Source organism: Biomphalaria glabrata, chromosome 10 (assembly GCF_947242115.1).
Source record: "Biomphalaria glabrata chromosome 10, xgBioGlab47.1, whole genome shotgun sequence".
Lineage (NCBI taxonomy): Eukaryota > Metazoa > Mollusca > Gastropoda > Planorbidae > Biomphalaria > Biomphalaria glabrata.
Genome location: NC_074720.1, coordinates 11,080,065 through 11,094,532, shown reverse-complemented (window position 1 = coordinate 11,094,532; position 14,468 = coordinate 11,080,065). Strand labels below are relative to the sequence as shown.

Below are 14,468 nucleotides of genomic sequence, written 5' to 3'. Positions count from 1 at the left end.
CAATAACAACACCAAAAACAAGTTAAATTCATATAAAGGAAGAAACAATGGACTTCTAACAGATGTAGTCGAACAAATAGATCTCAACATTTGTGAATAAACTTACAGTCATAGAAGAACCTTAGAACTAGGCTAGTAAACGTAGAAATCTGATCCATGTTTTGAGATTTTTTTCTATAAAAAAATAATTTTCTAAGTTCTATTCGAGCCCCCAACCCCTCTTAATCAAAGGCCCTAGTCGGCTGGCTAGTTTGCCTAAGCATGATGCCGGTCCTGCTCAGGTAGTCATATTTATCATACTCTTATGAACCGCATTGCAAAACGCACATCACCCCCCCAACCCAAATTGACTCTCCAAATGCAACACGATCAAAGTGCACCACACCAACGTCTTATAGGATAAATAAAACAACAACTAGCATTTAACTCCTTTCAACTAGTGTGTCCCCACAGTGGAACTCTAATTCATGGTTGTCTGTACACTTAAATAAGATTTACACTTGGGAGCATCATTGATTGCTAGTAATGGCAGCCCCTCGCTCAATGAACGCCTGAAATTCTTGGCTTGGAGCTCCTCAAATCTTTACCAAGATATTCTGATGATTTGGGATTTCCCGAAACAAGAAAAGAAAATTCTGCCTTTTTTTTTTGGGGGGGGGGGGGGGAGGGGGGGTAGAGGGAGAGGACAGGGTTTACTACAGAAGTTGTGTTTGGTGAGCCATGTCGTAAAGATCAATATGTCATGGCTAAATTTCGATGGGCAAGGGGAAAATAAAAGGATTGGGGGGGGGGGGGGTGAACTATTTGTGCGCTAGAGACATCATGCGTTTAGTCACAGTAGAGTAAAGTAGGTTAATTTAGTGAGGTCTAAGTACCATAGAAGCTGCTAGTTAAATAGGAATTATGAACATCCTGGTTTACTAAACAGGAAAATGAATATATATATATACAGAGAGAAAGAGATAAATAGATAGATAGATAGATAGATAGATAGATAGATAGATAGATAGATAGATAAATAAATAGATAAATAGATAGATAGATAGATAGATAGATAGATAGATAGATAGATAGATAGATAGATAGATAGATAGATAGATAGATAGATAGATAGATAGATAGATAGATAGATAGATAGATAGATAGATAGACAGACAGACAAACAAACAGACAGAGAGACAGACAGACAGACAGATAGATAGATAGATAGATAGATAGATAGATAGATAGATAGATAGATAGATAGATAGATAGTGAATATAAATTAATAACATCATTATTTGTGAATAAAAGCTAAACGAAAATTTGATATTTCAAACTATTCTGATGTCTTTCTGAGGGAAATTTTAATACATAAGAATAAATAAATTGTGTTTATGCAGTTCTATATTTAAGTCTATAAAAGAAAAACAAAAAAAAAATTATACGATTTTTCTGCTCCAAACAAATATTCAAGCCACGATATCGGTAAATGTTCCAGGTTACAAAAATATAGGAATCCTTTAAGGAACGGCGACTTTTTTTTTCCCCCATATTACTCGACCACACCCCCTCTGTTTTAATCACAAATGATTTTCAAGGCAAAATTATTCGCTTTCTGAACACCAAGTAATTATCAACTATATTTGAGCACTACACATGTAACATTAACAATGGAGTCTTTCGTTTTCAAGATGTCAGACGGACAAACGAACAGAAAGCACAAAAACAATATTAAGTTTCCCTTTTAGGTGCTGCTAAAAATAACAACAACAACAAATCCCAAGATTCTCAAAAAAATCTCAAACGTTTGTAGCTCTGGTTGTTTAAAAAATATGATCCATGAAATGTAGGTCATAAGTGAGTTCTCAGCACTATGAACTCTGACCCTTTGTCTTCGAGAAAACGACCTTGCAGTTCCAAGCGCTGAGGTATGAAAGCTATTTTACGCCCCACCAATGATTGCCCCCAAGGGGAGCTCCCCTGTGTTCGAAAGTTGACTGGAAAGTGTAAAGACTTCTGATTGGACAGACCGATGAATGGTCCCAACGACCAAAACCAAAATGAGGCTGTTACATTTCTTTTTAGTAAGGGGAGGGGAAGAGGAAGGGGCAGAATAAAAAAGAGATACCCATCGAAAATATTTTTTAAAGTACACATTTTATAGTTAAAGTCTTCCGTAAAACAGCGAAGATCCTCATACATTACATATTTTAGTTACATTGTAAGCCTAGTCTAGCATTGTAAACCTCATGGGCGTAGCCTGGATTTTTTTTCGGGGGGGGGGGAAGGGGGTTGGGGGAATTTTTTCTCTCCCCCCCCCCACGCACACACACACATAATTAATCTTTATTATAATCTGACCCTTCATTCTTTTGGAAGACGTTTATTGTACCATACAATAGGTTCTTTCTAGAGTTACTGGAAAAATTGTAGACTCCCCGCCCTTGCCAGCAAGGCGGTCTGCGCTCCCCAGCCACGCCACCAAGCACTATTTCCGGTTTTGAAAGCCAACAAAATGCATATACTGATGTATCTACAGTGCATTATCCAGCTATTTAAAAGTTTTATTTCAAAAACCTAATCTGCTATTCTAACGTACTTAGATCCTCCCGAACCGTTCGATGCATTCTGCGGCAAGTTGCTTCCACAAAAATCTGTCACTGGCAATGTCTGAAGCCTCTTCTCACCTGCTCTGAGGAATTCCATGAAAGTGTGGCGCCAAGTTGTACTAGGATGTCCCTGTTTGTGATTTCCTTGTATTGGCCTCCATGTCATCGCAACTCTTATTATGTGTAACTCATTTTGTCAGAGAACATGTCCGCAAACCTCATGGTACGCTCTGTCACAACCTTACTAAGTGGTCGACGCCCAGTGCGGCATAGGATTTCCTTGATTGAGACCCGATCTCTATAACTGACTCCTAAAATCCGTCTTAGCCATCTTTGTTGAGCCACTTTTAGTCTTTTTCAATTTTGGCAGATGACTATTCACTGCACTTTATTAATAGAGCCCAGCCACTGGTAGAAATTTGTAACCTCTCTTGGCTACGCTCTTGGAATTAGGTGACTGTAGTTTGCTTTAGATTTTATATCGAAAAGTGAATTTTTATAGTCAAAATCATCTGTTGGGGAGTTTTAAACTAAAAAATCTCAACACCAAAATTCTCTGTAGGGGAATTTTAAACTCAAAACTATCTGGAGGGGTTTTAAACTTTAAAAAAATTCATCTGGAGGAGGGGGGTTTAAACTCAAACCCTCTCCCCCCCCCCCCAACTGGCTTGGCTACGCTCATAGAATTCTGAGTGTGTAATTTGCTTTTTTTTATATTGAAGAGGTATTTTTTGGCTTCAAAACCCACAGAAGGGGGGTTTAAACTCAAAACCCCTTTTGCTACGCTCATAGATTTTTGAGTGTGTAATTTGCTTTCTTTATGTTGAAGAGGTTTATTTAGCTTCAAACCCCGCTGAAGGGAGGTTTAAACTCAAAACCCCCTTTAGCTACGCTCATAGCATTTTGAGTGTGTAATTTGTTTGTTTTTTTATATTGAAGAGGTGGTTTTTAGCTGCAAACCCCGCTGCAGGGGGTTTTAAAGACAAAATCCCTCTTGGCTACGCTCATAGAATCTGTTGACTGATGTATGGAAGTCCTATATTGAAGAGGGGGTTATATCGTAAATTTCGGAAGGGGTTTTAAAATCAAAATCTTCCTTAGCTATGCTCTTGGAATTAGGGTATTGTCGTTTGCATTTTCTTTGTTTTGTTTTATAGAAGAGGGGGGGGGGTTAACTGCAAAAACCCTTGGTAGGGGATTTTAAACTCAAACCCCCCTTGGCTGCGCTGGGGCAAGTGATGGTTTAGTATTAAAATCTCACCTAAAATAAACAAAAGAAAAGCGAAAAATCAGTCACTAAATTCCGACCCCCCCCCCCCTGCAGGGCCGGGAATTTCATTAGGGGGGGGGGGGTTGGTCAATCCAATCCCCCCTGGTTCTGTAATTGTATCACTACTATCGTGTCATCATGTCATGACTAATACTGTACTCCTCCTTACAGTGCTGCATGTCGCCTTGGTCAGGCTAATATTAGAATATGCATCCTCTGTTTGGGATCCCTCAACTCAAGAAAATAAAGAAACTAGACCAAATACAAAATAAAGCAGTGAGATTAATAACAAATGAATATTTCAATTTGATTAGAGTTATACCATTAGTGAAATCACTTAACTTAGAGACACTTCAGGACAGAATTTTTAAAAAGTAGAGTAGCTATAATACTTAAACACGAAACCATAACTGTCCAATAGAAAAACAAAACCCAATGAAATACTCAGAAAGACACAAAGATAGAGGCACATTTCTCATGTCATACGCTGGAACAAATTCATGCAAGTGCTCCTTCTTCCCTAGTGCCATTTGAGAATGGAATGGGTTGCCTGAATCAACCAGGAAAACCAACGACCTGGCACAATTTAAGTCATTGATTAACATGCATGACTAGATTGACACGTGAAATGCGTAGGTTTTTCTTTTGAAGTAACGTCAGTAATATATAAGATAAGATAAGATTAGAATTCGAAGAAAACCCTTATTATTATTATTATTATTGCTTCGTTGCCTATTGTCCACCGAAACAATTGTAATTAGTGGTTTGTTTCAGAGAATAGATTTTTGAAATGCCAAATAAAATGACTTGTAATAGTAGTACATGTAATAGCAACGCATTTTTTCTTTGTCATGTGCTATCTGTCCAATAATAGAACCTATTTTTTTCCCTATAATTTCTCAATGCCAATAAATGATACTAAAGAGAACAGAGAAAGAGTACTGACAAAAAGAGAGAGAGAGGGAGTGAAGAGTGAGTCATAAGAGTAAGAGAGTCCAGAGATGCCGAAAATCTTTGCTCCACAAACAATTGATACTCTAGTTGGAAAATTGGTTTTTCATTTTCTTTCCACGGGAAAAGACAACCCTAGTTTCTTAGAAGCGAAATCTCGAGTGTTATGTCCCTTGTACCCAAGTGGTGCTTCAGCGAATCTCGGAATGATACTCGACTAATGAGATCGCCTCTCAATCTGATGCCCACCCCTGTCCTGCCTTCTTTACCAAGCCTAGTTTAAACCGTTGTAGTCTTTTACTCAATAGGACACGCCTTTTTCTTTACTGTGACGTCATGTATTGGCGGAAATTATTATTTTTTTTCGTTTGGAGTCAAACATTGATTTTAAGTTATCTGTTCATAGTCATATCAATGAAAAAGACCAGACGATTGCATATCACTCTCTACTTACAGGCTACACATTTTGGTTTGATAAAAACTGAACAATTTTTGTACGAATGCCCGTTTTCTTAAATTCGCACTTACATTAAGCAGTGCCGAATTTAAATCAGTGTAAGCCCTGGGCAGGGTTATGTGGACTTTCCAACCCTTTCAAGTTTCAATATGTAATCTAAATTTAAGTTGCATTAATTATGCCATATGATTGTTTACCTTTTAGTGAGATTTTTTATTTTAGTTTCTCTGTTCGACTAATACATTCTTCATAGGGTCACAAAACAAAAATCTGGGCAGACGAAATTCTCAAAAACGGCTCTAAATATTTTCCAAGAAACTTGACAGCATATGTGTATCTTTGAGAAAACAATTAATTACCATATTTGCCGCACAGAGAAAACTCTGGTTTGACCGTTATACTTTTTTTTAAAGCATAATAATGTCATAATTAAACGTGGCCTGAAGGTCCACGCTGTACTTATCTTGAGCGGGTATTTCTTTACACTGGGTCTTAAGTAGTGTTCACTATCAGGGCCGGATTTGCGTATATGGAGGCCCCGAGGCAGAATTTTAGTGGAGGCCCTTACACTTTAATACAGCTTTAATAAAATACCACGTATTATTACAAATATAAATATCTAAAAACAGGCTACATTAGAAAAGAAAGAGAGTACTTGTAAATGGAATGTAATTTTCCTTCGTTTCAAAAAAATAAAATGATTTAAAATGCATAATTTAGTAACCAAAAAACAAACAAACAATGAAAATATTTAAGGTTTACGTGTTATAGTAACAGTGTTGCCTGTATATCTACCGTTAGGGCTGTAGCCGCGCCTGCCCTCCCTTAATCCGGCCCCGTCCACTATCGTCATCACTGTTATATCCTGTGGCGAAACTATATCTGCGTGCATCGGTCAACTCACTGAGACGCCCACCAGTTTAAGCTGTCACTGCTCGAGTCAGGAAAAGATTGTGTGGCTGTGTCCTGAGCCAAGAAGCGAAGACAGCCCAGTGTTTTGTTCTAGAATGGGATCGCTGTGGGGTACACTCAAACTAAACATAAATAGAAAAACTCAAGTCTTTAGAAAAGATAATTCGCTGGTTTGATTAATCTCAGATAATGCTCTTGGAGCGATGGGAAGACGCTAGAAATTTCTTGAATAAAATCCAGAACCAAGGATCTTAAAGTCCAAAATTAAGAAGACATTTTTTTTTTAACTTTTATGATTTGTATTTGTGGAGTTTAATTTCTTTACATCAAAATATCATTCAATAATGTATCATGAATCTTGGAAACTCTCTCCCTCTCTCTCTCTCTGTTTCTCTTTGTTATCTTGCGTATGAAGGGGGGGGGCGAATTTTAGTATAGAAATCACACAATTTGTTTAAGAATTTATCACTTATTTTTATAATATATACTAAAGAGAGCATCAATCTCGCTCATCCCCCCCCCCCAACCATAAACTTTCGATTATGGTTGGGGCGGTCCAATTTATTTTTAGAAATCACAGCTTGTTAACAGACTCTATTAAATAGCTTCGGGGGGGGGGGGAGGTGTCGGCCGAGTGATCACAGAACAAGAGTATTAAAGATAAAGACAGAGTACAAATAACCCAGATAGTGAAACCAGACAAGAAAAAATAATAATGAAATAGACAAGGTTGAATTGAAAGGAAAGGAAAGGAGTGCATGGGGGTCGGGCGGTAGGCGTTATAGATTCAAACACTATGACCTGTACGTAGCGCTGGTTGAGCACGGCCTAGCCATTTCCGTTAGGAGTTTATACATGCCAGTTTCATTTCATCAGGTTACGTTCACTTCCGGGGTAAAAAAAAAAGTCATGTGACTGTTCTACGCAAACCTAGAACGTACGGTGGGGGGGGGGGGAGTAAAGACCAGAGGAGGGAGAGGTTGGGAATTAAGAATTATTATGAACTAGAAAGTCCAAGGCTTACAGCATTAGCTATAATAATGGATGAAACCTCAATTGTAGAACTCCCTGCCTTCCTTCTCTATAGTTTTCTCCCTATGTCTGACGTCTGAAGCTAGCTAGCAACACTTTTTTATTTTTTTTATTTTACAGGTATAAATTGAGAAAAAAAATGCTTTTGCTTATGTTCTATAAAGCAAAAAACAAGTACCCCCTTTTGAAACCTTTCGACCTATAGATGTTGTTATAGATTTCGATGATGTTACTTTTGCTTACGGTTAACGAGGATGTCATGCGGCCAGCACAAAGACCGACGGCCTTTATTTTCCATGCTAATGTAAGATTTGATTTAAAGTTGGGTGAACTCGGGTGCGCCCTAAAAATCCTGAGACTCAAAATCCCAGTCTTTAATGAGATTCCAACACGAGTTCCATCAGCTACTAGTCCCCCCTTTCGCTTTCTGTAGCTAGTCATCCTGTTTTACATGTTTCGGATCATCGGATGTTACACTATTCACTTTAGCCCAAGCCTCTCTAGAGACGGGGGAGGGTGACGGTAGGCAGAGTTGGAATCCCGAACGATTGAGACGCGCTTACCGCACGACATTCTAAGCCTAAGTAGCCGTTTGAATTCTATCGAAAATAGGTGACATACTGCAACCACTACATAGCAACGGGTAATTGTATTCAATACGTTGTTCTTGGGTTTAGAACTCGCTTCCTGTTAGAGAAACCACGTGCTTCACTACATACAATAAACCAAGCAAAATAACAAAGTTTATCGAAGGGGAAGAACAGTATAGTTGTAACCATGGGCGTAGCCAGGATTTTTTTTCGGGTGGGGGGGTTGGGGGAGATTACCCCCCCCCCTCACCGCCGCCCCCCCCCCCCGCAAAAAAAATATCTATATGTATGTGTGTGTGTACATAATCTTCATTACATTCTGACCCTTCATTCTTTCAGAAGACGTTTATTGTGCCCTAAAATAGGTTCTTCCTGGAGTTAGTGGAAAAATTGTAGACTCCTCGCCATTACCAGAAAGGGTGTCTGGGGGAGCTCCCCCAGCGCGGGGCGAAGCCCCGCCGCCATACACTATTTCTGGTCTTGAAAGCCAACAAAATACATATTCTGAGGTATCTGCTTTGCATTTTACTGCTATTAAAAAGGTTTATTTCAAAAACCTAATGTGCTATTCTTACTGACTTAGACCCTCCCGCGCCGTTCGGCGCATTTGCCGTCAAGCTGTTTCCGCAAAAATCTGCCACTGGTAATGTCTGAAGCCTCTTCCTACCTGCTCTGAGGATCTCCATGAATGTGTGGCGCCAAGTTGTATTTAATAGGATGTCATCGCAACTCTTCTTATGCGTAATTCATTTTGTCGGAGAACATGTCCCTGTCTTAGCCATCTTTGTTGAGCCACATTTAGTGTTTTTCAATTTCGGCACATATGAGTATTCACTGCACTCTATTAATGGAGCCCCGCCACTGGTAGAAATATGTAACCTCTCTTGAATACGCTCTTGGAATTAGGTGACTGTAGTTTGCATTAGATTTTATATCGAAAAGGGAAGTTTTATCGTCAAAATCATCTGTTGGGGGTTTAAAACTAAAAAAATCTCTGGAGTTGTTTTTTTTAAATTCAAAACCCCTTTTAGCTACGGTCCTAGAATTGGTAAATGTAGTTTGCTTTAGAATAATATTGAAGATATAGGTTTTCCACCTCAAAATGCTCTGTAGGGGGATCTTAAACTCAAAACCATCTGGAGGGGTTTTAATCTTTTAAAAAAGCCCTCTGTAGGAGAGGGGTTTAAACTCAAAATCCCCAATTGGATTGGCTACGCTCAAATAATTTTAGTGTGTAATTTGCTTTTTTTATATTGAAGAGGTATTTTTTAGCATCAAAACCCTCTGAAGGGGGGTTTAAACTCAAAACTCCTTTTGGCAACGTTTATGTATTTTGAATGCGTAATCTACTGGGTTTTTTTTACATTGAAGATGTATTTTTTAGCTACAAACCCCGCTAGCGGGGGGTTTAAACTCAAAACCCGTTTGGCTACGCTCATAGATTTTAGAGTGTGTAATTTGCTTTTTTTTTTATATTGAAGAGATATATTTAAGCTTTAAACTACACTGGAGGGGAGTTTAAACTCAAAACCCCTTTGACTACACTCATAGAATTTTGAGTGCATAATTTGCTTTGTTTTTAATATTCAAGAGGTATTTTTTACCTTAAAACCCCGCTGAAAAAAGGGGGGGGGGGTTAAACTCAAAACTGACTCAAAACCCATTTAGCTACGCTCATAACATTTTAAGTGCGTAATTTACTTTTTTTTTATATTGAAGAGGTATTTTTTAGCTTCAAACCCTACTGAAGAGGGGGCGGGGGTTACCTCAAAACCCCTTTGGCTACGCTCATAGAATTTTGAGTGTGTAATTTTCTTTTTTTATATTGAAGAGGGGGTTTATCGTAAATTTTGGAGGGGGTTTAAAAATCACAATCTTCCTTAACTGTGCTCGTGAAATTTGGGGGATTGTCATTTTCTTTTGTGTTATAGAAGAGGGGAATTTAACATCGAAAACCCCTGGTAGGGGGTTTTAAACTTAAACCCCCCCTGGTAGGGCTTAACTCAAAACCTCGTTTGCTGTGCTAGGGCAAGTGGTAGTTTAGTCTTAAAATCTCACCTAAAATAAACAAAATCAAAGCAAAAAATCAGTCACTAAATTCCGATCCCCCCCCCCCATAGGAGGGGGATTTCATTTCGGGGGGGGGGGGTTGAAACCCCCATCCCCTGGTTGTTACAATATATTGTAAGATTTATTTCCCTTAATATCAAACTCAATTAATTAACAACAATTAATTAATTAATTAGTTATTTTTTAAAGGATTAATGTTTTGTTTAGAACAATGAATAATTGCGCAAAGTTTGAACTCGATCCAAGAATGGAAAGTGGAAGAAATGAAGTAAAAAAAAAACCCAGACAGACAGACAGAGTTTTAAAAATTTGTTAGATTCGTTTTGCAATATTAGAATGGTTACTCCTAGATTCTGTTTCCCGTTAGCTCGTTGCCACGTCACAGGCCAGTACGTTAGACCTGTGACATGGCAACGAGCTATTGGTCTAAACTGCCCACAGGCTGTGACGTTGCAGGCCAGTGCTCAGGCCTTCTATAACGATTGGTCTCGATCAGACTGGTCGTGTTTTTTTGTTTGTCTTTTTGGACATAAAGTTTTTCCGTCCCAATCTGGCCTGATGTAAATCGACTGTATTTATCTTAAAGATAAGCGCATACCGCTCCCCCCCCCCCCTCCTTTGTTTACATTGAAAAGAATACTACAATTAGATACATGTGGCAGTACAAGAGGAATTCAACCTAGAGTAATTAAAATAATTGATAGCTGCAGAGTTTAGGTTAAGGAAGTTACATAACTAGTTCTGGAATGTTAAAATAGAGCAGAGTTATCTAACTTGCACATAATTACATAGTCTGAAATAGTAGCCCATCTGATTTTTTGTAAACTGCCGAAGCAGGACCAGGTTGTGAGGTTACTAGGATAAAGGTTAACAACAAGATGGAGACAGAGTGAAACGTAGAGAGGGTGAAAGATGGGGAAATGAAACAGAGAGGAGGGAAGGGTTAATGTTATGGAAGAGCAGTGGCGTAGCAAGGTACCCGGTCGCTTGGGTTCAAGAATATGATCTTAAAGGGAAACTCCGGTACTTTTGACAATTTTTGATATAATATATGTTTTGATTTACAGATAATGAATATATTATTCTTTTTTTTTTTATTTGCAATAATAACTTAGTAATTGATGTTTTTCTGACGTAATTTTCCTGCGCATCCAAAACAGACTTTCACCGGGTTTCTATGTGACGACACACTAGTCTACTAATTTAATCTATTGACTTATTGTATAACGGGAGACCATACAGTAAAGTTAACATTCTCGTTAACATTTCATCTATGCAGTAAGATCAAGGATCTTGTAAGCAAAGAAAAATGCGTATTAAAAGTAGATTTACATGCTTGACTAACCACGGTAGTCTGTATTTCCCCGCCAGACCACTCAACACACAACAAACACTATCGCTTGGTTGTTTTGACATGACCGACTACACGTAGTCTCGACTAGCCTTACACCGACCAGTTTGTTCGAATCAGTCAGACACACGATCTATTTACTTCTTGGGAAAAGGAGAGGCTTAGGTGAAAATGTAACTTTTTTCTAGAGTTGGTTATCCTAATGCTTTTAGATCTACCTATACATGTATTTATAACTGTACCATATCTATGGAATAGGCCGTCACTAAGCCCAAGAGCCTGTCAGAATGAAGCGATACGATTGGTTAAATCTAGTCTTTTTTTTTTTGGAGATGTCAAGAATTTAGTGTCTAATTTATTAAATATAAATGTTTTTAAGCATTTAAATAAAAAAATGGTAAAATGTTTACTATTACAACTTTTTTACGCAGAATTTAAATATGTCCATAACTAAAATTTGAAAAACCATCGAAGTTTCCCTTTAACTCCTCCTCACCAGGTGTGTAGTGTGACAAAAACTTTTTTTTGATATGTAACACTAACAGCGCATTTCCGAAAAGACTTTTTAATACAGGAGCTTTTTTTTTTTTTTTTTTGGGTCAGAAATCTAATCTAATCTGGAACTGTGTAGCCACGGAAAATACTGCATTCCTCAGGCTCAAACCTTTTGAATGTTTTACATATTGACTGCGGCCTTTAGGTGAAATACCGATAATAAAAAAAAAAAGTTTCATAGAAAGCTTGCGGTTTTTCGCGAATATCGGAAACCTGGTTCTTAGCATGCGCCTAGGAGGTAAAAGGAACCTGTGCACTATATTTTCATGATGACCATTACGACAGTTTGAGATCTCTTCATCAATTAGTCAGTCAGTCAGTGGTAGCCTAGAAATATACACATTTATACAGACTTTTAGCGAAGAAGTTGTTTTAATTTTATGTATTTTTCTTCCTTCGGTTGTCTGGTGGACCCCTGGGAGGGGGGGGGGGGGGGGAGGGTCCGCGGATCACAGTTTGAGAAACACTGGTCTTTACAATATTTTTTATTTTATTGCTACATAAATTACTTTAAGCTCCCCATTAAATGTGTGATGAACACTTATGACTATTTTTATACCACGAGTTATCCTGGCTATCTTTGTCATCTTGTGCCGATCAGGCTTAGTAGATACCATCAAATCATTACGCATGCCTTCTGCTGCTATTAAAACGTATGGTTTATTTTTAAATCAGTAAAACAATTATTTAGTTACATAATCTTTTCTTTTAATTTGAGAATGTACTGTTCTTATCGACACATACTAATATAATATATCTTATTGCTAAGCCAGACCTACATAAGAGGGTCTGATATGTTCATTTACAGATTCATGGCACACGATTCAGGAGAAATCGAACCTCACATGTAAGAAAGACGGGTAGAATCGCCTTGACGAAAGCTTACTGAAAAATCTCTTTCAAAATAACGCCTTGAATCGATCCTGTTTCAGACGCTTCTCGGTAAAAACAGCAGACCTTATCTCTGCTAGATCATATTGCTGATTCAGGCAACCCGCTTGAACCGCAATGGTAATAGGGAACAATTTATCCTAGCATATGGGCCTCATTGTTTGTTGGATTTTTGTCGTTTGCAGAGAAAATGATGAGCTGCCTCGCCTACGTCTACAGATGGAGTGTGTTGTCCTTGATCCTCCTCTGTTTAGTCTGCTCCAGTGAATCTCAAAGACGGAGAGTGAATTGCGAGTAGGTACCCTTTACATTATCTTCACTCAACCGTGTCCACGTTGGCATGTGTATTTGTCATCATAATAATCATCCTCATCATAATTATCATCGTCATCATTATTATTATTATCAACATTATCATCGTCATCATCATCATTATCATCATCATCATTATTATCATCCTCATCATTGTCATCCTCATCATTATTATCATCATCATCATTATCATCGTAATAATCATTATTATTATCATCATTATCATCGTCATCATCATCATTATCATCATCATCGAACTCCACGAGAATGAATGTTTGAGAGGCGAAAATCCTTTTTTTTTTTTCTTCTAAATGCTCTGGATGAAAACTCTGAAGTTGTTCACCATGTACCCAGCACCTGTTTTCAATTTGCCGCACCCTCTTTCCACAAACACACACACAAAAGGGATCAATATAAATATAATAATTTTAAAACTATTTGTAAAATACATTTTAAAAAGACTATTCTCCTTTATACAACTTAAAATAAATATATCGAACTTGGCACTTTGGCACCGTCAGCTCGATATCCTAACATTAGCCACCGAGCCAAAGCTACAATGATGCAATCATATAATTATTTATTGGTACTTTCATTATATAGACACCCAGAACTATATCTAGATTTGACATTTATTACATTCTTCAACTCCCCACTGCTTGGAAGATTTGAACACTAGCTTCATTCTCAGAGCCAGACAGCAGCAGGGCGACATTCCAGAAACAATTTCTAGCTAATACCTGGACTAGGCTTGGAGAACAGTTCAGATGGCAGACAAAACATGAACGTGAAAATTATTTCGTCTCATATAATTCTTGAGTGTGGCCCCCATAGACTTATATATATTGTATCTAGACTGGACATGGAGATCTTTTAAAACTAAAAAAAAATGTCGTGAATTTTTTTTTTTACAAGTTGAAACAAGGCGTTGTTAAGTAAAGTAGCTAAAGAAGTTTTTTTTTCTTCCAACCCTGAACTATGTAACATATAATTTAATTTTTAGATAAAAGATCTAGTAATTGAACATCAAAAATAAGAGTACTCTCGTCTCATAATTATTATTTTGCAATATTTAGATACATAATCTAGAAAGATCTAGGTAATCAATCTATTAAAATGTACATAAGATGATTAAAATCAACAGACATGAATTATTTCGATCTAGGATTTTTGAAACAGTATCTCAATGATAACTAACAGGAACTGGCTTTGTATCATATATTAGCGTGAATATATAGTTCTGTTAATAATAGCCCATTCTAAAGAAAATCCGAGAAATAATTTTGCATTATTTCTAAACTTTGAAAACTAAAGATCATTACTTTTCTAAGACAGAAAAGATTGATTGGGGCGACTTCCCTTAGAGCTTGAAAAAGAGTTACGTACATAATATTATTATATTATTATATATATATAGGTCTGTGAATCGATCAATCGCGGATAAGAATTTATTTCCGGTTTACAGTCTAGATATAATATATAAGTC

At 37.5% G+C, this 14,468-nt stretch overlaps 1 protein-coding gene across 3 annotated transcripts in view; it reads left to right on the top strand.

Annotated features, from left to right (window-relative positions):
* The window catches only part of LOC106074554 (elevenin-Vc1-like), a 94,191-nt gene that overhangs the window by 14,746 nt on the left and 64,977 nt on the right, over positions 1–14,468 (top strand). For all 3 annotated transcript variants that reach the window (XR_008780224.1, XM_056044492.1, XM_056044493.1), the window contains exon 2: positions 12,856–12,964. Coding sequence is in view for 2 of the 3 variants with exons in the window: in XM_056044492.1 (XP_055900467.1) it covers positions 12,861–12,964 (104 nt within the window). In the remaining variant the exon portion in view is untranslated. The remainder of the gene's footprint in view (positions 1–12,855; positions 12,965–14,468) is intronic.